General features: G+C 40.2%; 2 protein-coding genes across 5 annotated transcripts; one reads left to right on the top strand and one right to left on the bottom strand.

The window, feature by feature from the left end:
• Positions 1–378: 378 nt before the first annotated feature.
• Positions 379–14,763, top strand: wfs1a (Wolfram syndrome 1a (wolframin)). The gene is made up of 12 exons (XM_040024402.1): positions 379–1,358; positions 1,756–2,316; positions 4,578–4,657; positions 6,235–6,379; positions 6,455–6,628; positions 6,899–6,979; positions 7,063–7,202; positions 7,403–7,540; positions 7,636–7,881; positions 8,577–8,855; positions 10,066–10,229; positions 10,400–14,763. Exons 2-12 carry the CDS (start codon positions 1,761–1,763, stop codon positions 11,583–11,585), a joined length of 3,189 nt encoding a protein of 1,062 aa, XP_039880336.1. The 5' UTR covers positions 379–1,358; positions 1,756–1,760; the 3' UTR covers positions 11,586–14,763.
• Positions 14,754–21,666, bottom strand: ppp2r2ca (protein phosphatase 2, regulatory subunit B, gamma a). 4 transcript variants are annotated; one of them, XM_040024407.1, is made up of 10 exons: positions 21,350–21,666; positions 20,510–20,880; positions 20,017–20,114; positions 19,712–19,895; positions 18,935–19,047; positions 18,502–18,679; positions 17,221–17,385; positions 16,960–17,129; positions 16,457–16,548; positions 14,754–16,169 (listed from the first exon to the last, which is right to left on the bottom strand). In XM_040024407.1, exons 2-10 carry the CDS (start codon positions 20,571–20,573, stop codon positions 15,872–15,874), a joined length of 1,362 nt encoding a protein of 453 aa, XP_039880341.1. In that variant the 5' UTR covers positions 20,574–20,880; positions 21,350–21,666; the 3' UTR covers positions 14,754–15,871. The 4 variants fall into 4 exon arrangements, with proteins under 4 accessions (XP_039880341.1, XP_039880340.1, XP_039880343.1 ...); XM_040024406.1 differs by having other exon boundaries at positions 20,510–20,754; XM_040024409.1 differs by having other exon boundaries at positions 20,510–20,703.
• Positions 21,667–22,283: the final 617 nt, after the last annotated feature.

Genomic DNA, 22,283 nt, shown 5'->3' with positions numbered 1-22,283 from the left:
TTCGTGCTGAAAGAATAAGTAAGCACATCTACAACTTACCCCGATAAATTTAGATTCCGTGTTTTGGCCTCTTTGTGGAGGACCTCTTTGTCTCTCTCCAGTGTGCCCCTTTCTCGTGTTTTAATGTGGGGGGTTGTGTCTGAGCAGGACACATCATTATCATCGGATTAAATCAGCATCATCTTTCCATCCACATCTGGGGGGGGGTCATCCACAAGGTCCATGTGCCTTAGGGGCTTAACTGCGGTTGTCACACAAAGACCTGCTTTACATCAAAGACCCTGCGAGCTAAACGAGAGCTACCCTTTATAGTTCCTTCATCTTCAATTATGGAGGCCTGCCCTTCCCAGAGCGCTCCATATGTACTCTCGGAAACGGGATGAGGGTGGGCGGCGGCTGTCCCTTAGCACTTGGACAGGTGGACCGCTACAAACATTAAACACAGCAATAACACGTGCACACGCATTATTATTATTATTATTATTATTATTATGTATTTGTCCTCTTTAGTATACTGATACAAGTGTTTCTCTACTACATGCCTCATAATGATCAACTACACTGATGTAAAATCTTATCTCTCCTTAATGAAATAATGAAAGGATCATAAATCCTCGTCTAATAGAACATCGGGTATTAATAACAATACGACATTTATTTTTGAAGTAACCGAGAGATGGCAAACAGGTATACATAAGAATCTCCTATTTTAATTCATATACGATTGTGTTTGTATCTGATGATTACAGCAATTGTGACTTATATAATTATTTTGGTTTTATTTATTAGTCATTTTAATGATTTCTATTTTACTTTCACAGCATCTCAGGGTGCAGGATCGCTGTCCTCTGCCATATGGAAAAGACACAATCGATTAAGTGTAGGCTCGTAGCGTTTGATCTGGGACCCCGTAATCCACTTACATGTGTCTACTGCTCTAGCTATAGCTAAAATAACTGCACGTCCAGGCTTGAACTTTAAAGCAAGACAACCTCAAGTTTGTTTGTTTTTTCTTTTTAAAATTGGAAGTGCATTGGGGAAATGTTTAAAGAATCGCCATAAAACATCCGCAAAGCATCTGTCACAGGTTTAAAAAGCTAAAAACCAATCAGGTAAGCTGTTCCTTTGACGGACATTTGCAGTCCTTGCAGTGTGAGAGCCTGTTTTAAGAGGGCGGGCCACAAAGTTGTGGCGTCGTTTATAGCCCAGAGTTTGACGGCAGCGAGCAAGTGTGCGTCTCTGGTTACTCGGGGCTGTTTGGTGAGGATTAATCTGCAACATGGAATACACACTCAACATTCAAATCCAGGAGGGTGATTGCCTTGAATCCTGAAGAAATCTGCTCATTTAGTAAACAGGTAATGATTATTGCTTTACTGTATGTCATCATAGCGCAGTTTTAATGTTGAAGATTTGCTCTAGTTACTGACGTTCCGAGTTCTCCTGTTGCCTATTACTTCGTGTCAGTGCCTGCTTACTGCTTTGATGCTTTAATGCGGAGTAATTACAGTACTTTCCCAAAGCACCGGTCAATTACCTCGCGTTTTCTCAAATTTTTATGCTATTGTATATTTTTTTTAATTAGCCTTTTTTCTTGCTTTGCACTTTTAGCCTGCTTTATGTAAGAATTTGTTAAGTTCAAAACTTCAATGAGAAGGTCTGTTATTATGGAAGTCCAAATTCTGTAACAGGGAGTTCAGAAAGTTCACTACCCAGCTAAAATATACATTTTCTCTCACCCTGTTTTTATTTTAGGAGAGATGGAGAAGGATTTGTCATCAACACCAACTAGTGTCAACGTCCAGGGGTCGAGCCTTGTCCTGGATATACCCTCTTGTCCCTCCCCCATGCAAATTCCTCTTTCACCCATCTCCAGTAACCTCACTGCTTCTCCCACTCAGCATGAAAAATCACCAACCTCTCTGGAACCCAGAAAATTACCCAGTTCTTCGCCGCCATCTACACATACTACCGCTAAACAGATGGATCCCCCCCTTTCCTTAGACAAGTCAAAGCCCTTATCTCCTGCTGTGTCTCCTAGCTCTACATGTAAAACCGTTTCTACTAATCCCTCCCTTAGTGCTCCGATCAGAACACCCCTACCAGCTTCTCTCACCCTTGCTGACCCTCAAACTTCCACAATTTCACCCACTTCCGACCTCACATCTGCCTCCTCAACAGCTACTTCCACCACGGCTTCCACATCTTCTTCCATGGCCTCCGCAAAACGCACTTTTGCTTCCATGGCCAAACGGGTAATTATACAGGAAAGACTTAGAAAAGCTGAGGAAGAGGATGCCTTTGATGAAGAGGATGGTAAGAATAGTTTCATTCAGATTGAGGGATTAAATGACAGATTTAGAAGGTTCAGTGCTGCTGAGAGGATGTCATAGACCAGTTGCTGTGTTAAGGTGATAAGCTTTGGAATGTCTTTTCATGTAACCCTGTCCCGAGGAAAACACAACTCTTGTCCAGAATCCAGAATGCAGATCCACTTTGACTTCCTTTGTTTACTCATTTGAATCCTGTGCTGTAAAACATTTTGGGATGCTTTTTTTCCCAGTGAATTAAACACAATAATCTAAATAATGCAAAAGGCTTTTACTTAAATGTCTCAGCAACTTGTTATGGCTTGCATTTAAATCTGTAGGGCATTACACAGGGACATTATGACTTTGGTAGTCTAAAACTCCAATATGAGGTTCAAATCTATGAAACAATATTAGTTGCGTTGCCGTGGAATTTTGTGCACAAAGTCATGTCCCCTCATTGATAAAATAATACACTTTTTTCATTGTACATCATGATATGTTTCATGTATCACAATAAATATTTTATCTGTCAAGTGCACTAATTTTATAACCTCACTTCCAAAAGTTGGGAAGGTGTAAATGCAGTTTTAAGAAGAATGCAATGATTTCCAAATCACATAAACTCCATATTTCGTGGAAAAACATACAAAGGCAATCTGTAAAATGCTGAAACGGAAGAAATTGTATTGTCATTGAAAAAATATGAATTTTGCAACAGAAAAGTTAAACAGAAGTTGCTCATTGTTTAAAAAGCCAATTTTACAGCCTAAATTTGGTTGGTTAGCAGCATCACTGGTTTAAAAATGTCTGCCAAGTGTAACAATAGGAGGGGTTCAGCAATCTCTGAAAGGTTAAATATGCAAAAAAAAGTATTACTATTTAAAGTTTATTCTATAAAAAACAAAGCACAAAAAGAATTTGATTGTGTCATTGTACACTCAAAGATTAACACTCGCGTTCGTTAATTCTCTCTGGCACAGATTCACCAAGGTGCTGGAAACATTCTACAAAAGTTTTGGTCCATTTTAAAATGACAGCATCATGAAGGTGATGCGGATTTGTTGGCAGCATAACAATAAAGTGAATTTCCTGCCCCATCACATCCCATAACTGCTCTGCTGGATGTAGACCTGGTGACTGTGGGGCCCATTTGGTTACACTGAACTTATTGTCATGTTCAAGATACCACCAGTTTGAGTTTCCTGACATGGTGTTTTATCCTGCTGGAAGCAGCATTTTTTTTTTTTTACCCTACAAGAAGATGGCTAACATTGTTAGCAACAACGCTCAGGTAGCCTGTGGTGTTTAAACTATGCTCAGTTGGTACTAAGGAGTCTAAAGTGTGTCAAGAAAATATCTTCCCTAAACCTTGGTACAATAAAAATGCATTGTACTTTCATGTTGCATATATCAAAATCTGACCCCACTATCCAAATGTCATAGCAGAAGTCAAGACTCCTCAGACCAGGCAATGTTTTTCCAATTTTTGTGTTGTCTGGTTTTGGTAAGTATGTGGGAATTATAGCCTCAGTTTCCTGTTCTTAGCTGACAGAAGTGGCACCCATTGTGGTCTTCTGCTGTGGTAATCCATCTGCTTCGGGGTTTAATGTGTTCTCAGAGATACTCTCCCTTGCATACCTTGTTTGTGAAAGTAAATATTGAGTCTTCTAACTGTCTCCTGTCTCCTAACTGTCAGCTTAAAGCAGTATGGCCATTCTTCTCAGACCTCTGGTAACAACAAGGCATTTTTGCCAAAAGAACTGTTGCTCACTGGATATATACTCTTTTTCAGACCATTCATAGGAAACCCTAGAGATGACTGTGTGGGAAAGTCCCAGTAGATCAGACTGTATAATCAGATTTTTATGTATAATAATAAAACTGTTCATAATGTACATTTTCCATAAGCACTTTAGAAAACCGACACTCTTGCCTCATTAACATTTTGTGGTATTTCAATATATTCCATAGCTGTTGGAATTGAAAACAAGATCCTGGCTTCACCAGTTGGAGATCTGCTATGAGTGATAAGCTGTGACATTTGAAATGCAGTAAGGGCTAAAGTTGAAGAGTGTCAAGCCCTTTTCTTAATGGACACCGGGGGGACAGTTATGAAACTTTTACAGCTGACAAGTGCTGTGAGGTAAAAACTGGGCACGGTGTTGCTGGAAGCTTTGAGGTTTTGTCAAAAAGTTATTGGTAGTTAATTAAAATTGATATACATGATTTTTTTTTTATTAAGACATATTGTGTCCTCTCCTGCAGATGAAGAACCAGAGGAAGACGTGTCTGTGGAGCAGCTTGAGGAGAAGGCCATAGGCGGTGATGCCAGAGCTCAGACCCGTGTAAGTGAAAGCACATGCAGACATGCACGGACAGGCTCTTGGCATTGTTTTCAGTCCTGCAAGCTGACTCAGTCTGGTTTTCAGCATGTGCCTATTTTGGGCCACTTGGAAGATGATCCCACAATTTCAGTGTGACACACTAATATACTGTCATACTTACAAATCATTAAGAAGTGTAAAAGTTAAAGCATACTGTAGCATGTACTGCTTCTGTATAAATAACAATGCAAAATTCACACTCTGTTTCCTCCATGTTGTCTGCCAGCGCAAACAAATTCAAGGGTGGGCTAGAAGTGACATTCCCAAGTGTCTTGTCAACATTTGGTTCAACATTCTCTTGCCAGATGTCATGTATTTGCACATACCCACTGTCTAAATAAGGAGAGGGTGTGCATATCTAAGAGAACACATGCAAACCTGAGACCATATCAGTACAGCAGCTGGATGCTGAGAAGCATTGGTAGGCTTTCCATTTGTGCATTATGGTATCCCAATAGGCAAGATACACATTATAATATTTACAGTACTGTCCAATACTCCAATTCAAAGCTTTATTTTATTTTAAAAACATTTTGTCACTCTAGCAATTAAAATAAGTTTTATGATGGTATTTTCTTTGTTTGTCTGATAGACACAGGAATACACAACTGCAGAACCATTAAAAACGAAGACACATCTGATTTCACACAAATAGGGACATTTAATAATAACTGAGTGAGAGGGAAGTTTATGAAATGACAGTTAATATTAGAAAGCCGTCACTTGATATGCCACAGGGGCCACTGCTGCCCCTGTTAGTTAGACATGACGAATGCCCCGACGGCTACAGAAACAGAAAATAATACATTCTGAAGTCATGTGTTCTTGGTGCATTATATGAACTTTACTATGAACTGTTTTGATTGGAGCTCACAAACAAGTGTTAATCCAATAATCCTTGAGGACTGTTCAAAATAACAAGAGAGTTACTGGAAATACAAGTTCCTGTTTAATTACATTTTTGTGCCACTGCAGATTAATTTTGATGACAGTGAATGTCGTAGCTGGAGGTGTTGCCTTTTTTTCATCTGTCTCTCCCATTTTTTTCATAATGCTAATATTTTAGGAATACCCCCAGGGAACTTCTTAAGCTTTAGCACAAACGTTCACTTGATCTCAACAATGAAATTATTATTATTCGGTAGCTAAAATTCAGAGGTCAGTGTGACCTCACGTAACACATTTTTGGCCATAACATTAAGAATGCATACACCAATTATGACCAAAACACTTCACATACATTTTTAATGGGATAAAATTAATATGCGATTCTGTTTTTATCCAAAATACAAAAGAAGATCAGCTATGATTTCACTATGGCATAATATGTTAACACTTTTTTGAGCATTGTTCATTGCCGTATCTTGGGAGCTAGGAAAAAGATTGTAGTAGACATACAGTTTTGGACATACACGATTTTTTGTAGTTTTGCCTTTAACACCACAGTATAACAAGCTTGCTTAAATACATATCCATGCATGCAGTACATTAAGTAAGCTGAAATAATCTGGCCCTTTTACCTCTCCTCTGTCTTTCAGCTGGGTCAGCACTACTTGGGTCTTGCTAAAGAGAAGGATACTGAAACAAATAATCTGCTGGCTGTTAACTGGCTTGTTAAAGCAGCAAAACAGGGAAGAAGGGGTGCAGCAAAAGCCCTGCAGCGCTGCTGGATCCAGAAGAAAGGTTCATTTAACACAAGTATCACGTGCGTTAAAGTCTTTATGTTTCTGTTCTATAACTTAAGCTCACTTCCACTAGGAATCACTCCAGAGAATGAGGCCGATGTCCGCAGGTTGTCGACAGAGAGTAAGTTTGAGCTGGCAGTACGCAAAGCAGCCATGCTGATGTACTGGAAGCTAAACCCAGACAGGAAGAAGAAGGTGACTGTATCTGAGATGCTGGAAAATGTCAACCAGGTGAATGCAGTTCCAGGTAGGAGAGACAAACTCAGCCACAGATATTTTTGATAAATTCATCATTAAAAAGTATTAACTATTTTTGAATGGTGAAAATAATGCTGCATGATGTACTAGTGGCTATACCTAGAAGGATTTAGTATGCTGTTATGCAATAGCTGTCACTACTGCTGGAAATATGAGATGTCCCTGTGTGATTTTAATATTTGCAGCTGTTACAATGAATAGTTTCACATTACCAGCTTTCATCCAGCTCAATGGTGGTGTGGTCGTTTCTCACCAACAGGTGGCACTGCAAGCAGCAAGGTTCCTGTCCCAACTTCGAATCAAGCCCAGAAAGTGTTGGGGAGCATGGTCAGCAAAGAATGTAGGTATCCAGAGAGGGTGGAGGAGCAGACCAGAAACTATATTGCATCTCCAGGTAAAATTATATCTCTCTTTATCTCTTAGCCAGTCAGATGGTGGACCTGGATGAGTTTGTTGAGATGACAAAGAACTATGCACAGGGTATTGCCCCGGCTACTCCCAAGAATGGCAGCCAAGTCTCAACCATAACTGAAAGCCCTGCACCTCATGACAGTCATACAGGGGTAAAAGATAAATAAATAAATAAATAAATAAATAAAAGAAAGAAAGAAAGAAAGAAAGAAAGAAAGAAAGAAAGAAAGAAAGAAAGAAAGAAAAGAAAAAAAAGGTTTACACTTTACATAAGCAGAAATAAACTGTTACTTGAACATAGTTTATTTGATACAGCATGGCTGTGTTTGTGTTTGCAACTGTGTTTTTAAAGCACAAGGCTGAGTTAGTCTCATCAGGATGCAAGAAGTCAAACAAGAGTGCCTGGAGTTTTGGCCGAAGTGGGATGATGCTGCACACCAGTGAGACCGGAGCCTTTAGAAGGGCCATGGACATGAAGTCACAATTAATAGTACCTGTTCTCTCATTATTATTTCACATTTTAATATTCTTTTAAATGTGTTGATATTCTCTGTTCATCTTCATATCCGTCTCTCTTCTCCTCAGATGCTGCAGTACCCACTGCATGCAGTTGTTGAGATAAAGGAGCATCTTGTTGATTGGGCATCACGGGCCGGTGTCCAGTGGCTGAGCACAATCATTCCGACGCAACACGTCAATGCTCTCATTTTCTTCTTCATCATCAGCAACTTGACGGTGGATCTGTTTGCTTTTGTTATCCCTCTGCTTGTCTTCTACCTCTCCTTCATCGCCATGATCATTTGCACGCTGCGTATTTTCCAGAGGACAAAGGTGAGCATTTCCTTTCAGTTTCATTTAGTAATTTTCACACAGTTAGCAGGACTGTCAGAACCCTGAAAGTTTACATGAAAGTTTATGGAACAAAGTAATTTCTACTGTAAATGTGAATTTATTTTTGCATTTCTCCTTAATCAATGAAATTATATAGTGCTCAACCAATTTATTACACCACAACCTAATGTAAGGTTTATGCTAAATCTGCCCTACATTAACAGTACTGGTAATTACCAAATTACCTGTAAAAAATACCACAATCAGTATTTTTAATGCAAAAATATAATTATTGTTTCAAATTTACTGTGTTGCTAAAAGTTGCTTTTTATGCTAAATGCTTTTTATTCTGCAAACGTAGTATTTCTGACCCCAAAGATACAAAAAAGGGACACAATCTCAGATTTAAAATTTGCAGCACATTAAAAAAATTCAACCTACCTCAATCCACTTTGAATGCCTATAAATCAGAAAATATTTATAGCATGAATGTAAACTTTGCGGACAAAATTTTTGTACAAAAAAGTCAGCTAATGCTAAATGGGATAGGTGAGAATATGTTTGTTGTTGTTGTTGTTGTCTTTTTTTTTTTCTTTAATTTGTTTGATTTAGAATTTCAGTCTAAATACCCTGCATTTAAATTTCTTTGGAGTGCTTTGCTTTCTTTCACTTGTAAACTTTCCCCCTTTTTCTAGACCTGGGAGAACTTTAGTGCCCTGACATCTCTGCTGACACGGTTTGAACCTGGCCTTGATGTGGAGCAAGCAGAGACAAACTTTGGCTGGAACAACCTTGAACCGTACCTCTATTTTATCTTCTCCGTCTTCTTTGTAATTTTCTCCTTCCCTGTAGCAGACAAGAATTGGATCCCCTGCTCTGAGCTCTCGACTGTGGCCATCTTCTTTACTGCTGTCAGCTACCACAGCCTCAGCCCAAATGCCACAGCATATGCACGCCGGGCAATAGTTATAGAGGTCAATTGACTGAGTGATTGAATGATCAGAATTACTGTCTTGCCTGTTGCTAAGTATAATTTACACTAATAATATTGCAGCTTAATTAATCATTTCATTCTTAATGAAATGATTTGGAATTTCTAGGAAACCACTTGTTTGCCTTCTGTCATAAAAACGTGTAGCAGCAACATGACATTGATAACAGAGAAAAAATATTTTTGTAAATACTGGGAAATCTCAGATTTGGGAGTTGAAGTTTTATTTTGCCTTGTAAAACCAGAGTTTGACATAATTTTCTAGTAATGCATTTTTTAGGCATAAGTTGCATAATATTGCTGGCATTATTAGCCTGATAGTGACCACATGCTTTCATTCACTCGTTGTTGTGTACGCTGTGTGGCAGGCAGAGGTAGGACCCAAAAGCAGGACTCAGAAACAAAGGGATCAACTGAAAGAGGCAGCTTTATTGCTGAGACTATTTAACCACAAGGGTACTAACAACCAACAACTCAGAAATGAGCAACTAGGAACTATAAACTAGTAACAAACAACTAGGAGATTAAAACTAGGAATTAATAAGTGAAACACGGCACAGGTGGCAAACAGGGACAACACGACAATGTGCAGAGGAAGAGAGAGGACTTAAATACACACATGATAATGAGAGGATGGGACACAACGGTAACTAATACAGACAAACAGGACAAGAGAAGCAAAACTTAACAAACTGTACACACTACGAGAGACTGTCAAAATAAAACAGGAAGTACAATAACCACACAGACACTGGGACCAGGGGAGAAACAGACATGGGAACAAAACTGACTGAGGAGACAGAAAGGAAATACTAAACACGGAGATAAGAGTAAAACAAACATGAAGACAAGTCTGATAAAACAGTCTGTGGAACATAGGAGAGGCATGGAAACAGAACCTGAAGACTAGATGGCAAAACTAAGGCCAGAAACTACAAGTATTACACAAAACAGAAAAACAACTAAAAGAACCAGAACTACGGATATAAACTAAACCATAGAATGGGTTAAAGGGTTTTTATGTGTACTTAACCTCAGTTTTATGAATAGAAAACATGCAAAAGGTTTTAACAAATGTCGACATAAATCTCTTTCCTATTTATAATCTTAATGTTTTTATGACAGTGAAATAAAACAGCCTTCTCCAAGTTAATCAAAACCTCTGTTGTGTCCTTGCATTTGGTTTAATCCAGATGGCATCATCTCTCTGTTGCCTGACGCAGTTCTTGCCACAGAACATGACGGCGCTTCATTTACTGGGACGCACCTTTGCCACTCTGCCACTGGGGGAGTCTGTGGTGCTGAAGCTCAGTCTCCCCTGCTTGCTTTATGTTTACCTGTTCTATCTGTTCTTCAGGTAAGAAAGATTTGGACAAACTGAAATATTGATTACTTATATTAGTAAAATTCTCAAACTGGTCTCTGCCGTGTTGTTTTATTCTATGTTAAAATGACAGATTTACTCTTCAGACACTTAAAGTAATCTCAGAACGTTTTACCCCCTCCTTTTTGTTTCCCCTTCCTTAGCATGGCGAGGATGCGTGGTTTCCGGGGAACTTACTGCTTCCTGGTTCCGTATCTTGTGTGCTTCATGTGGTGCGAGTTCTCAGTGGTCCTCCTCCAGAATTCCACTGTTGTGGGTCTAATCCGCACTTGTGTGGCTTACTTTCTCTTCCTGTTTGCCTTGCCTGTTCTGGCATTTGGTCTCGCCACCATGCTCTTCATTCAAGTGTTTAAGTGGTTCCTCGAGCTAGAACTGACAAAGATGATTGTGACTCTGGTAATATGTGCGATCCCTGTCACCTTGCGGCTGTGGACGCGGTTCAGCACGTCCATTCTGGATGTCTTTCGCTCACTGACTCATCGGGGTCCAGTCAAACTCATTTTACTCTGCATCTCCATGGTCCTTCTATTCTTCTCTGTCTATGTGTACCATGCAGAAGGTGAGAAGGTGTACAACTCCACCCTTACTTGGAGTCAGTATGGCCAGGTTTGTGGGCCTCCTGCTTGGGAAACCAAAGGCATAGCCCAGACACAAATCTTCTGTAGCCACCTGAATGGACACAGAGTCACCTGGACTGGGCGCTTCAAGCAAGTCCGTGTGGCTGAAACAGAGAATGGGGCACAGTCTGTGATCAACATGTTGCCGGTGTTTGTGGGAGATTGGCTGCGCTGCTTGTACGGTGAGACCTATCCCAAATGTGAGCCAAAGAATGCCTCAGTTGCAAATCTGACAGCTGCAGATTTGACAGCCAGTTCTGCATCAGGGCCTGTTTCACTGCCAATCCTCCTTCTATCGCAAGATGAGGAAGAACTGTGTCAGCTCAAGGCTCTGGCTAAACATACCTGCCATGTCAAGCGTTTCGACAGTTACCGCTTTGAAGTGACAGTGGGAATGATCCAGGATGAACGTGGAGAGAGAGAGGACCCAGCCAGAGATATAGTCCTAATGGCGAGTCATGAGTTCAGACAGGTGCTTCTAAATCTGAGCCCTGGTAATAAGGTGGAGTTTAGCACCAAACTGGAGGGACGTCTAGGAGCCAGAGCTCCAGCCTTTGAGTTGAAAGCTATCCACTGTCTTGACTGTCCTTCTTCAGTGCTCACTGGAGGCAGGCAGGTGAAAATAGAGAGAAACTGGAGACGTACCACAATGAAAGCCCTGAAGTTTGCATTTGATTTTTTCTTTTCCCCATTTTTGTCAGCAAAAATTTAAAACTAGTAATTAAAAGTAGAAATAAAATAACCTAGTTGAGTCTCTCCAGAACATCATCTTGTTTCTTATGATGTTAGTCTAGAAGCACTGATGCAATTAAAATAGTATTTTTTTTAATTGGATGGATCTATAAAGTTTGTGTTCTTGTGCATTAGTTTATGCAGATCCTACTTTTACTTCATCTACAGCAGTTTAAGAATCGTCAGACACCAACTTTGGCAAGACTCATGATCTGTTCTATTTTGAAATCCCTTTTTTGTCTAGCTAGACTTAAACTTATACACACACAACCTAATATATAATAATATGTTATAATATAGTTATAAAGAACTGGAAGATTGCTGTAATTTGATGGTATCCAGCTGTATGCAAGAAGGTTAATGCTGGGTGGTGTTCTCCTTTGAATACCTAGAAAACTGCACATTTGTTGAAAACAAAATAGCGACTGAGTGGATTTTATATCTGCCTTTGTATTTAGAAATTTATCTAGAAATATAGTGTATGGTTAAGATATTTGCATTTGTATTCTGTTTATATTTGTGCGTTTAAGCCAATTTTCAAATGCATATTTAAATATTTTTATGGAAATATATGACACAAATTTAGTGATAATATATATGCATTTCTGGCTTCCTCTGTTAGGCAATATTTTATGATGTTGTCTTTAAACTTCCTGGTCTTAACTTTATTTTTAGCATCAGATTTTCCTGTCTCTCAAGCTATGATGCACATGCAGTCATTTTGAAAAGCCAGCATAAAACTTTCATCCAGGGGGGAGGTTGCAGTAAACTTGCAGATTTTTGTATTACACATATCAAAATGCATCAAATGTGGTGCTGTGGATTTTACACAGATATCTACACTTTGGTCTGATCTGTTTCTCATCAAGACATCGTTCCAGAAGTCTTGTGGTTTGCCCAGATGCAGATCTGCAAACTTAAACTGTGCTGACATCTTGTTTTTAGAGGAAGAGCCTTTCTCCTGGAACCCCTTCTACCCAAGTTGTACTTTTTATAAATTTACTATCATGAACTTTAACATATTCAGGCCTATAGAGGCTAAGATATAGTGCTTGTTGTTCTTGTAGGTGATCTGAGAGTTACACAGTGTGACTTTGGAGTGAATTTGCTGGGGCATCCCCTCATTGGAAGATTGTGGCATTTTGTTAACACACATGAGAATGCTCCAGCCCAGAAAACTGCCAAAACCTCTGCTTTTATAGAAGTGCTCACTTGCTGATGATCAATAACCAGATGCAAATAAGGTTGAACTTTGTGCAGTTCTGTGAAAACTTTCGTTATCACATTAACACACACTAGACCTCCTTTTATGGTATTTCTCAAATGTATGCAAATGACAAATTTAAGACACACCATGTTCATTCCATAACAATTAAGAATTACCAGGAATGTTTAAAATGAGTTGTTTCACTGAGTTGAACACAATATTGGTTCAAGTTAAGAGACCAATTTGTTTACAGAATCCGAACCTTTAAAGAAAAACATTTTTTATCTCTAAATTTGCCAGTTTGGAATTTGACTGAAAAAAGAGGTACTAAAAAAAATATTGTACACATAATTAAAATAAGCCCTGTGAAAGATTGGCGATGTGCCCAGAGTGTATCGCCACCTCTCAACCCTAAGCTCCATAAGCTCCAGCAGCCCTGAATTGGATACGTGGAAGAAGATGGATGGACGGATAGTTAAAATAACAGTAATGAATGATTTATTTATTTTTGAAATGGGGGTTTTCCTAGATATCTGGTTTACACAGTACAGTAATGCAGTGGTGGTGTATGAAAAGCTTTACACATAAACACTATCAATCTGTAACCTCAATGCTCGTGTGAATTACAATTGCTGACGTTGAGCCTCGACACTGTAAATGTGAGTGCCTTTTTTTTTTCCACTGGTGGAGTTAAATGGGGTGTGTATTAAAATGCTTGAATTGGGGGAAAAAATCTCTTGTGAAAGGTTTTATTCAGATTAATAGATTTTTTTATATATATTTCTTTTTTGGTGATGAGACAAAAAGCAGAATCTATTAAATGAGGACAGACATTAAAATGAAATCCAACACATTTTTGTTAGATTTTATGTTATTTTATTAATGCACATTCCTTTCATTCACCTCATTTGAGTTATGTTTTCATACTGTTAGATTTTTAAAGCATGATAGATATACACGCTAGTAGCATTGAGTAATGGCGACATGCTGCTGCTGTGCTCCCGAACACAAATCGTCTCACTGGTTGTATGTGTTGGTGGTTATGATGCGATTACAACTGACTTGTTCTAAACTACATTTCGCCACTGCAGGGATGAACCTCGGAGCTTACATAATGCTTCACAAGGCCCTTCACTATGTATAACCGTTTTCTTGTGGGTTGTCGTCATCATGGATTTTGCTGTGTCGTACATGTTAAATCAATAAGTGAAAAACTGTACCTGCACATGATAACACTGGCTGGTAGTGAAGACAAAAAATATATATGCCCATAAGACAACCATCTTAGCTACAGGCAGATAACACAGATGTGTGTGAACAGCAACTTGGAAAACCAAACGGGCATGAGGGAGAGAGGAGGAAGCAGGTGTGACAGCAGTTATTTCTTTACACTGTTGATTCTTCAGATTTTGAAAATGTGCAAAGGGACTTGATATTCTCTACCTTTGCACTGGTTATGTTACCCCACCCACTACAGTACACATTTAAACCACTTACAATAATCCCATCAGGGCCAAGGTCACTTGAAAATAAAGTACTTCACTGTAAACAAACAAGTCTCACGCGATCCAACACAGACATCACCTCACTGTACTGCTGTACATCCCAGGCTTTCAGAGTCGCACCGCAGAGTAGCATGTGGCGCTGTGAGGTATACGGTGTAATGACATTAAGATCTTGTGATAGTATGAATTCACATGACATTACTGCTGTGATGAGCTATTGCACTGATGATAACCTCTAACCTCCAAGCACACTGGACACAAACTTAGTCAACTTTGATTTAAATTTGGGAGTCTCAACGATAAACGATGTGCTTAGAATTCAAGTTTGTCCAAACTGCAAGATTCCCCCATCAATACACACACTGCCTCCTTCAACTGCTATGTTTTCTCATATAAGCATGTGGATTTGTTTCTTTCCTCTTTTTCTTTTTTTTTCTTTTTTACATGAGATTACCATGATACAGCAATCAAAACACAATAAGGGCTTAATATACACAACCAAACAGTTAGTGTTTTTTGTGCACAATTTTACCCCGTCCTCTCTACAGCCAGCGACAACTACCTATATACTGCTACGAGAAAATATCTGATAAAGTGTGATTCCACAAACCTTATTATAAATGAGATCTCACACCGATTTAGAGTGTCCTTGACAAAATGCTTTTTTTTCTTAGCTCTCTGGAACTGAAAATTGGTACCGCCTTTAAAAAAAAACACAGACTATTTACAGCAAACAGTAAAAAGAGTGTGTACATTTTTTTGTTACCTGTAGAAGAAGAGCTCATGTATTAAAGCAGGAATGCTGCTGCACTGTGTTTTGTTAGTGTTATTATTGCAACGTGAACAGGGAAAAGATTACGGGACAGTTATTCGTGCGTTCCCCCAGAGCACTGCTCTGAAGGAGAGACTGAATTGCTGTTGTCAGACGACAAAGAAGAAAAAACTTTTAGGAGACTGTTGTGAACTATACAATAACACCATTCCTGATACCTCACCCTAGTGAAAACAATTAGATTTGGATTAAATGCCTGGTAAAGTTTTCCAGCCATTCTATCGGTATATTCTGTAGCATTTAGAAATTACCTCTCAAATGCTAGCTAGCACATATCTTCCATTTTTATGTGAAAGGTAACCAGAACATTAATGGGAAGTGCAACATGGTGTGAGGAACAGCACTGAGTCACTGCAGATCGAGAGGTGTCCCTGCACCTCATTGACTGCCCCAACAGTGGGGCAGTTAGACAAACATCTTCAAAAAGTGGAAGTAGAGTGCAGCCAAAAATAAATCAATCAATCAAATGTCCCGATGGGTACTAGATCAGTTCAGTTCGGTGATTAGATTAAACACCTTTAAATAAAATGAACTGAATAAAGAGTCTTGTTATTTTATGATTATTCCAATTATGTACAGACTCTGCATCAAAGCATGTCATCAAACATGCCTCGCTCCATGCCCTCGATAGAACATCCAAATATATTCCAGTCACTCTTTGCATTTCTGTGACACTTGGATAAAAAGTACTGTGTCTGCTTCTGTTCATATTTCCATTCTTGTCACTGTGCCTGCGTTTCTGGGTTGACACGATCCTGGAAGATGTACAGATTGTTGGTGGCTGCTATGGCAATTATATTTTCAGATGGGTGCCAAGCCATGTGCAGGATTTTCTTGGTGAAGTCCAAGCTATCGACGCCCACATCGCCCCTGCGACGTTTACCGCCAGTGTACACACGGCGGGTTCGCAGTACAGCCCGGGGCTTGCTGCTCTCTCGCCAGGCCTCCAGGGTTACGCCTCGGCCTGTCTCCCTGTCGAACATCCGGAAGAAGCTGTTGTACGCCCCTGTCATAATCACGCTGGATCATGGAGGAAAGGAAAGGAGAAAGGAAGTAAAGAGCGGGAAGAGACAAGCGGTGTTCACGGTAGAATGAGGGGGAGGAAAAGAGGAAAAAGCAAACTGAATACATGAGGATTGATTTTATGTCTGTAAAGCTTGTCTCTGGGATTGATTTAAACGTCGGATAAAGCAGGAGGCCAGGCATTTAGGAAATCACTGTAAGCAGTAACACACTGACACAGCAGTCTGTTTTTGCTTCCAAATCTACTTAAGCTGTACTTTGTCTGTCCCCCCACCGCCTCTTACCTGTCTGAGCTGTTCCAAACACACTCAAACTTGTCAAAGATGCAGTCGTTTTCGTAGAGGGAACACAGCTTACTCCTCAGGTATTCATGGACCTGGGGATGATGCAAACAGTCAGCTTAAGTTTTGGGGAAGGTAGCATTATCCTGCTCAGGACGCTCACATTTTGGCATTTTAATCTTCTTTCTTGTACTTTGCTCTCATGTATAATACACCGGCAGTAAAAATGAGAAAAGGCTTCCAGATTTTCTTTGGGATCAAGTTGATGCTGCTGAATTATGCTGATCAACTGAATGAATTGTGCATAAATGTAAAAATATATATATGTATATATTTGAATTTGAAAAGCATAACAAACACCCAAAATTTTCAAATTTGATTCAGACAGATTTTATGTCAGACAAATAATGAATAACTACTAGTTAGTTAATAACTAACTAGTAGTTTCACAACTAAAATGATCATATCCTAACAATTTCCAAATAGGTGCAGGTAAAATCCTCTACCTGAAAGGTCTCCACTGGGCCTTTATCCATATTGATATCCCACACCTTAGCGGTGAGGTAGTCTCTGGTCAGCAGGTAACGTCCGCTATGGCTGAACTTAACATCCGACACAGAGGAAATAATCTCTGAGAAGAAGGAGCGGTTCCCTGGATCCTCAGGCTCCTCAAAAACTAATCAGACAGAAATATAATTGCATTGCTTTCGTGAGAGCAAGATTCCTCATGCACAGCTTGCAGTAAACTCTTTAAAATGTTTCCTCACGTTTGGTATGTTTGTCGCAGAGAGCCGAGGCTCTCATGTCACAGAGGCGCAGCGTTCCCTTGCTGCTGCTGTACACGAACAAGTGGCAGTGGTGAGGGTGGAACTCTGCCGCTGTTATCACCTCCGTCAGATCCTCCATGTTTGCTGGTTTGATGTCTACAATATCTGAGAAGCAGAGCCATCAAGGAACAAACAGCGCAGACATTAAGCACCACATAAATCTGGCGAGCTGGGTTTCTACCACAGCCACACCAAATTCCATGACTATGTTTACATTTTGTCACATTGAGGCAGCAGACATGCAAACAAATCACTTATATTCATTCATGCAGTCTTTTTATTTTCAGATGATCTACAGGTTCACAACCTAAATTCATAAAGACATCCCGGAAAAGAAAAAAAAAACTGCACCCCATCCTATCCCCAATATGCATGCACAGGCTGTTCCTCTCTGTTCTATTTGTGGTAGTCCTGTGTGGCTCAGAAGAAAGTGTACTGCTGTGTGAATTATTTAAACTCGTCTTCCATAGATGCCTCTATGATTTTCTAGGTCAGCTTCCATTTGAAAGGGGAAATCACAACATGCAGCCAGTCCCACATGCTACCACCTGCACTGACTACACAGCATTATAATGGAAACACAAATCCAATCAGAGTCACGTTGTTTACATTAAGTATAAATCAGAAGATGAATTTGGATGATTGGTTATGATCACTGTACATGACCTGGAATTGGCTCCGTGATATTTTAGGCATAAATTTAGATAACAGGGGATGAAATACAAACACAGATTAGAAGCATATGGGATGCGTTCCCAACACTGCTCAATTTCTTTTTCTTTAGTAAGCAAACTACATACATAATGATCAATACTGATAACTAAAATCATGCACACTAACATACTAGCATGAATTGTTTTACAGTGTACCTTAACACAATTAAAATGGGATTTTATCCTTTACGGACACTTCACCATAAAATCAAATACAAAAAAAGCTTACTGACGTATACTGCACTTTTTCTTTTTTTTCCCTTTTGGTATAGACAGGAATCTTTACCTGTTTAGGTATATTGTTCTCATTGCTGTTTTACAATTACCATGAGGATACAGTTAAACTTTAACAATGAACAGTGATCTAATTCATACCGCTGAATTCTCTGTAAAAGTTTCCACCACACAAAAGTCTGAGAGGAGCTATAGAATTATTTAAAGCAAATGGTCATGGTTGGTTAAACTGAAAATAGTGTGTTATAATACAAAAAAAAGACAGTAAGGATACTGAAACTGCGGTCTGTGATGCCCAGGTGCCACATGTTGATGCGGAGGTCGTCAGCAGACAGGTAGGTTTCCCCATCGCTGTTGACTGAGATGGAGTTGACATGGTAGGTATGTCCATTAGCGAATACTCTTCTGGGACGGACCTCCACCATTAGATCTGTGGGTTTCAGCACTGGCACCTTAAATGGTGAGAGATAAAAGATTTAGGGCTGAAGGAGGAGGTGATAAGAACAGGAGGAGTAAATCATAGGACAAAAAGAAAGACAACAACAAGAAAGGACATAATTGGAGGACAGTAGAGCCATGGATCATTTAAGGACAGGAGCAAAAAGACAGACACTTGATTTGATGATTAAATGTTAGCCTGATAAATACTTGTATCAGGCATACCCAACAAAATGAAAGTGTGCAGTTGTACGTGTGTGTCCGAGTACCTGTAGAGAGGTGATGGTAGAGATGTCCTTGAGCCGTCCCTCCTCATCTTTCAGGTTGTATCCTTCTGGTCTCTTGTCTCTCTCGCTTACCTTCCACAGTTTAATAGTCTTATCTGTGACAGGCATCGGGATTTGCGTGCCAGAAAATGATGATTACATTCGTCTGTGAAGGTTCTCAGTCATCCAGGTCATCGTAGTCAAAGGAGCTTGCAAAGAAAAGCGTCTGGACTTCTTTAAGTTGCTAGAACTTAAAGAAGTCCAGACGCTTTTCTTTGCAAGCTCCTTTGACGATGATTACATTCATTGAAAATTGCAAAGCACAACAAAAATCACATTTGCAGCTAATTTAAAACATAATACTTAATTCATGCACCAAATTTAGATTTTTTTTTCTGTGCCATTACTGCACCCGTAAGTGAGACTCCAAAGACTATCTTGATGTTATTTAATTCTATGTAGGTAATAAAAGATGACGCAAGGCTGCCATAATTTTGGAAATTGGGGGTAGTTTGAAACCAAAGTGTGTAAGCGATACCTGAGCCATATCAAGCAAAAACAACTGCTATTTATAACAAATCTCTCTCTCTCACTCTCTCTCAATATAGATAGATAGATAGATAGATAGATATAGATATATATAGATAGATATAGATATAGATATATATATATTTAAATAGATAAAACCTATATGCATGTATACTTTCTGTACTTCATTTTACCACAACCAACAATCAATATGATGTTCTGATAGAGACTGAGAAGTCACTGATTTCTCACCATTGGTGGAGAGGAGGAAATGTGCTGCGTTCTGCTGTGGCAGCCATCTGATCTTGTTAATTTTTTCTTCTATCTCCACACTCTTCAGGTAGTCAAAGTCAGGCTCGTGGCTCTGAAACGTGCTGTAGACATTGTACTCCCCAGAGTCCCCTGTCTCGCCCACCTCCTCTGATTCACCTTTCGGCTGCCCAGGGCAGACAGTGAGGAAAACACGGCTTTCAGCATGCATTTACAGTATGTGTACGAAGATATTTTTTTTAAAAAGCATGTGTACAGAAAGTGGTGGTTTTGCATTGTAAACTAACCTCAGTCTCTCTCTGGAAGATGACCACCCGGCCACCTTTGTCCCCCGTGGCCAGAAGGTCCCCTGTCTGGTTAAACTCCACTGTAGAGATGACATCAGCTGTAAGGAAGATAGGAACATTGGCGGCAATTAAACAAAAGTATAGAAAGAAGAAAAGAAAACCGCAGCAATGATAGAGTAGCGAGAACGTTAGGCAGGCATGGCAAAAAAAGCACAGATGATTAAGTGAGCATAACAATGTAGAAAAGGCTGACAATGAAAGAAAAATTAATAAAATCACATATTATTTCAGTTACTCTAAACCATAAATCAACCATTTATGTCTATGATGCCTAAGGAAAATTTAAATTATGAAAGTGTCTGTTGCTGAGTCAGGCAGTGTCATCATACATTCCTTCTACTGTGCAATGCAGGAAGCTGAAATTAATCTGTTCAATTATACCAGTATGTTATCTGACACCACAGAGATGGCAGCGAGACATCGTCCGCTCTACCTTCAGTGACGTAGTCTCGCAGGAAGGTGTGGTTGATTTTGGGGCTCTCAGTGTCCTCGCCCATCTGAAGCTGAGGGAGGGTGACCCGCCAGTGCGCCCGTCCTGAGGGGAAGGGTCCAATCCGTAATGTCTCTCCCCACCCAGTCTCCGCCCATGCTGGTAGGGCCTAACGGAGCGGCCTGGAAAAAGGCATCCTGGGAAACCAGCCGGCAGGAAGAAGAAAAGGCACGTCGAAGAGATTGAGACTGGAATGCAAGGGGCGGGGGAAGGAGGAACAGGGTTTTAGGAAAGAGGAATGGGAGTGAGAGGAAATTAAGATGCAGGAGGACAGAAGAGAGAAAGGTGGATGGAGAGGCTGGTGATGAAGACAGCTTTAGAAAGGAAAGACGAAGGCTGTCATTAGGTAGGCTGACAATATGTGCGCACAGCATGGCAAATGATGTGACCTTAGTTAGACATTCAATGCATTCATTAGCAAAGACACGTGTGTAGACGAACAAGGCCTAGTGGGTGCTGAATCAAATCACAGTGCTGTAGAATGAAGGAAAAGCAACAAACAACTAGAGCAGAGAAAAGCAAAAGATGAATCCTTGTGTTTAAGCTCAGAAATAAGTACATAATGAACATAGCATGAGAATGAAAATATCAGCTGCTACATTCAGCCCTACCACTGGTAATAATGTTCCCAGGGTGTGGTAGTCCTCTTTGACTACTTGCCAGATTCCTGCTCTCACATGCACGCACACTTCTCAAAAAGATAGTCCTTGACAGTGATCAGAGGAGAATGCGATGTCTTGCCTGTGCTGCAATAAGGAGGGAGACAGGCCTCAGCACACCTACCAGTCCGCCTGCTGCTGTCGCTGCTGCTGCTATTCCTGCTGCTGTTGTGTTAATGGACCTCTGCTGCAGTGTACTCAAACAGGCCTGCGTGTCTTTCCAAGTGGGAGGAGAAGGGACAGAGAAGAGAGAGCAGGGGTAGTAGTGAGAGGAGGAGAGGCAAAGGAGGAGAAAAAAGAGAAAGAGAGAGGGATAACGAGGAGGATGGAGGTCCGTTGCCTGCTGATGCTGTGGATCTGTGCAGCATCCAATGTGTCATGGCAGCCTCCTACTGGAGCAGCCAATCACAGTATAGCTGTCACTGGAGGATCCACCCACTGCAGGTGATGAGAAGTACCCAAGACCAGCAGAGGGAGCCCTTAAATACTGAGTGGCACATACCAGCATGCAGTTTTCTGTCCAAAGTAAAATATAATATTGAAGACTGCAGAGCAATTTAAACAGATGAAAGAAAAATTCTTTAAAAGAAACTTTTAAAACCTCACACACCAATTGATGGTATGTTGCTACAATTTCAGTTATTTGTCTCCAGAAAATAAAACATGATAAGAAAAGGATAAACAAGATTGTGGGGCGACCGTGGCTCAGGGGGGTGGGAATCGCATCTGTAACCGGAAGGTCACCGGTTCGATCCCCGGGCTCTCTGTCCTGGTCGTTGTGTCCTTGGGCAAGACACTTTACCCTACTTGCCTACTGGTGTTGGCCAGAGGGGCCGATGGCGCGATATGGCAGCCTCGCTTCTGTCAGTCTGCCCCAGGGCAGCTGTGGCTACAACTGTAGCTTGCCTCCACCAGTGTGTGAATGTGAGAGTGAATGAATAGTGGCATTGTAAAGCGCTTTGGGTGCCTTGAAAAGCGCTATATAAATCCAATCCATTATTATTATTATTATCAGTCAAAGAATGTTTGAAAAGCCCTTTCTTATTACAGCACTGTGT

Source organism: Simochromis diagramma, unplaced genomic scaffold, assembly GCF_900408965.1.
Source record: "Simochromis diagramma unplaced genomic scaffold, fSimDia1.1 OVJJ01000302.1, whole genome shotgun sequence".
NCBI lineage: Eukaryota > Metazoa > Chordata > Actinopteri > Cichliformes > Cichlidae > Simochromis > Simochromis diagramma.
This window is presented reverse-complemented; position numbering and strand designations above follow the sequence as displayed.

Excerpts from the sequence above, each read along its gene's own strand:
- wfs1a (XM_040024402.1), top strand. The coding sequence starts at position 1,761 with ATGGAGAAGGATTTGTCATCAACACCAACTAGTGTCAACGTCCAGGGG. Across the intron at positions 6,380-6,454 it reads CTGCTGGATCCAGAAGAAAG|GAATCACTCCAGAGAATGAG; the intron begins GTTCATTTAACA and ends CACTTCCACTAG. Across the intron at positions 10,230-10,399 it reads CTGTTCTATCTGTTCTTCAG|CATGGCGAGGATGCGTGGTT; the intron begins GTAAGAAAGATT and ends CCCCTTCCTTAG.
- ppp2r2ca (XM_040024407.1), bottom strand. The coding sequence starts at position 20,573 with ATGGGCGAGGACACTGAGAGCCCCAAAATCAACCACACCTTCCTGCGA. Across the intron at positions 19,048-19,711 it reads TTTCCTCCTCTCCACCAATG|ATAAGACTATTAAACTGTGG; the intron begins GTGAGAAATCAG and ends TGCCTGTCACAG. Across the intron at positions 17,130-17,220 it reads CTGCGACAAACATACCAAAC|TTTTTGAGGAGCCTGAGGAT; the intron begins GTGAGGAAACAT and ends CTGTCTGATTAG.